Source organism: Eimeria tenella, genomic scaffold (assembly GCF_000499545.2).
Source record: "Eimeria tenella Houghton genomic scaffold, Eth_scaff135, whole genome shotgun sequence".
NCBI classification, from domain to species: Eukaryota; Apicomplexa; class Conoidasida; order Eucoccidiorida; family Eimeriidae; genus Eimeria; species Eimeria tenella.
Genome location: NW_013541508.1, coordinates 1 through 3,505, shown reverse-complemented (window position 1 = coordinate 3,505; position 3,505 = coordinate 1). Strand labels below are relative to the sequence as shown.

Genomic DNA, 3,505 nt, shown 5'->3' with positions numbered 1-3,505 from the left:
GACAGGGTCACGCGGAAACCCCAAACCCTAAACCCTAAACCCTAAGCCCTCAGCCCGCGGTTTTGCGCGTCTTGGGGCGTTTCGGGCGTCGAAATCTCGGGATTCTCGCAAACGCTAAACCCTAAACCCTAAACCCTAAACCCTAGCTGGCTGCGCGCCGCAGCAGCGCCGCCTGTCTCAATTTTCGCCGTCTCTGTCTCGGCCTCTCTCGGTGCTGAGGTGTACGTACACCTGGGGGCGGGTCTGAGGGTTTTGCTGCAGCAGTCAGAACAAAAGTTTCGCCTGTCTGCGTGTCCGCCTTTCTCGCGCCGGAAACCACGATTTAGGGTTTAGGGTTTAGGGTTTGAAGATGGCTCGCCTGTGCCGCGGTCTGGTGACTCTGTCTGTGGCTCTCGCTGCGCTGCTGAGCAGCAGCAGCAGCAGCAGCGCGTTCGCTGCTGCGGGCTCGGTGCCGACGACCAGCAGCAGCAGCAGCAGCAGCAGCAGCAGCAGCACCTCCACCACCACTGCAGCACCCGGATTGCTGCCGCCGCTGGACCTTTCTGCTGCTGGAGTTGAGGCCTTTCTGAAGGAGCTGCTGGGGGAGCTGGGATCGGGATCGGGATCGGGATCGGGATCGCTTTTGCCGGGGCTGGAGGAGCCGCTGGCGCAGCTGGTGGCGGTGATCGGGGAGCTGCTGCAGGCCGTGGAGGGTTTGCTGCTGCCGCAGCAGCAGCAGCAGCAGCTGCAGCAGCTCACCGCCTCGCTGCGCTCCGTCGTCTCGCAGCAAAACCTCATCAGCAGCAAACTGCACTCGCTGCAGCAAATTGCTGCTGAGGGGCCCTTAGCAGCAAACGAGCTGCTGTCGCTGCAGGCCATTGCAGACCGGCTGCTGCAGCAGTTCAAGAACTTGGAAGCAGCAGGGCTGCAGCTGCTGCAGCAGCTCAAGGCTTTCTTCCAGAACCTGCTGCCCGACAAGCAGCAGCAGCAGCAGCAGCAGCAGCAGGACCAGCAGCAGCAGCAGCAGCCCGACAAGGGCGAGCTCGAGCTCCAGACCGAGCACATCATGAGGGCTGCGAGGACCCTCTTCCCCGACATCATCAACTAAACCCTAAACCCTAAACCCTAAATTAGGGTTTGCCTCGACACGCGCACAACCACACGGCGAAAACCGCCGCCTCGCCGGCGCCGCACCCACACACCACTCGCTGCTGCTGCTGCTGCACTGCAGCAACAGCTCCGGCAACAGCTGCAGCCGCTCCTGCTGCAGCAGCTGCTGCAGCAGCAGCTGCTGCACCACAAATTGTTGTTTTAAACCGCTTTTAATTTGTTTCAAGGACCTTTTGAGAACCACAAACCCTCGCTTAGTAAACCCCAAAGTCCAAACCCTAGAAAGGCTTCGGATCTCAGTTTTGTAAACCCTAAACCCTAAACTCTAAACCCTAGAAGCCCCGAAGCCAAGGCCCCGTGAAGCAGCTTCGTTGGCCCAGTGTACGTACACCCGAACTCAGCAGCAGCTGCTGCTGTCAGCCAAAGTGCTGCGGATTTCGTTTTTGCTGCTGCTGCTGCTGCTCGTGCTGCTGCTGCTGCAGCTTCTACTGCTGCTGCCGTTGCACATGCTCGTGCTGCTGCTAAGGTTCTCGTTACCTCTGAGGCTAAAGTTACTGCCACTGCTGCTGCTGCATTTGCTGCTTCTGCTGCTCCTGCCTTTGCTCCTGCTGCTGCTGTTGCTGCTGCTGGAGTTTGTCGGATCAACACCCAGCAGCAGCCAAAGCCTTTGCCGCAGCAACTGGAGCAGCACCGAACAGAAGCAGCAGCAGGTTGTGGATATGCTGCTGCGGCGGAGTCCTGAGTTACGTTCTGCTGCTGCTGCAGCAACACATAGCTGCAGCAGCAAGCCTTGCAGCTGAAGCAGCATGCTTTGCTGCCGCAGCAGCATGCTTTGCTGCCGCAGCAGCATGCGTAGTGGCTGCAGCAGCAGGCCTTATTGCTGCGTCGTTAAGCGTTGCTGCAGCAGCAGCACGTGTTGCTGCTGCAGCAGCAAATTGGTAACCTTGAGCTTAAGCTCTGTGTCGCTGCAGCAGCAACCCCGAACCTAAGCTCCGCGCTGCAGCAGCAGCAAACGCAGCTGCACCCACGCAAGACGCAGCAGCAGCAGCAAACACAGTTGCGGCAACGGAAGATGCAGCAGCAGCAGCAAAGGCAGAGCAGCAGCGATAGAAGACACGGCAGCAAAACTTCTGGAAGCAAGAGCTGCAGCGATAGCAGCAGCAGCAGCAAAGACACAGCAGCAGCAGTGGAAGACACGGCAGCAGAACTTCTGGCAGTAAGATCCGCAGCGACAGCAGCAGCAGCAGCAGCGGCAGCAGCAGCGGCTTCGGTGGCGCCAGCAAGCTGCGAGGCAGCAACTCGGGCACGGACAAGAGCAGCAGCAGCAACAGCCGCAACAGCGGCTCGTGCTGCTGCTTCTACACATTTAACCTGACTAGTTGCTGTTATTGCTCCTTAAGGAGCAATTTCACTTATTTATAGCAGCAGCAGCAGCAGCAGGGAAAGCACTGCTACTGTGCCGGGCCCCACTGCTGGACCACGTGCTGCTGCTGCTGCTGCAGCAGCAGCAGCAGCTGCTGCTGCTGCTGCAGTTCATTCCCAGCGCGTGTGCAGCAGATAAGACTTCTGGTAAGCTTCACGACCTTCAAATGTGGCTGTTGCTTTTGCTGCTACTTTTGCTGCTGCTGCCGCTGCTGCCGCTGCAGACTGCTGCCGACGGCGGTGTGTGGGACCGTTGCTGCAGCTGCTGCCGCTGCATGCAGCAGCAGCAGCAGCAACAACAGCGCCAGCAACAATGAAACCTTCCATTTCCCTGGCGCTCCTGTGCTGCTATTTTGAGAAAGTCACGGCAGCAGCAGCAGCAGCAGCAACAGCAGCAGCAGCAAGCCCACGGCAGCGGCAGCAGCAGAGTTACGCCTTGGCACAGCCGATGCAGCAGCTGCAGCAGTAGCACCAACAGCAGCAGCAGCAGCACACAACAGCAGCAGCTAACGCCTCCAATGTCGATAAAGCCTATAGATTTTGCTGCTCTCCTTGCGGAGGCCCGAGCGGCTCGCAAGAAGCAACAGCAGTTGCAAAAAGAACAGCAGCAACAGCAGCAGCAGCAGAACCAAGAGCAGCAGCAGCAGCAACAGCGCCTCGCTGACGAGGTTATTCAATCACTCCCAAACAGCTGCGGCACCAACAGCAGCAGCAGCGACAGCAGCAGCAGCAGCAGCAGCTGGAGCTCCAGCAGCAACAGCGGCAGCAGCAGCAGCAGCAGTAGCAGCAGCAGCAGCAACAGCAACAGCAACAGCAACAGCAGCAGCAACGGCGAGAAGGGCGCTCAGCCCCGTTTAAAGTGGTCTACCTGCAGCACAGCATTCGTTTTCAATTTGCTGCAGACGCAGAAGCCGCTGCAGCAGCAGCAGCTGCTGCAGCTGCTGCTACAGCAGCACCCGTCCCAACAGCCGCAACACCAGCAGCAGCTGCTGCT

General features: G+C 59.2%; 1 protein-coding gene across 1 annotated transcript; it reads left to right on the top strand.

Annotated features, from left to right (window-relative positions):
- Window positions 1-349: 349 nt before the first annotated feature.
- ETH_00016295 (uncharacterized protein) lies at window positions 350-1,087 on the top strand (the record flags this gene model as incomplete). Its single annotated transcript, XM_013373336.1, has 1 exon — window positions 350-1,087. The coding sequence occupies one exon, from the start codon at window positions 350-352 to the stop codon at window positions 1,085-1,087; it is 738 nt and encodes a 245-aa protein (XP_013228790.1).
- Window positions 1,088-3,505: the final 2,418 nt, after the last annotated feature.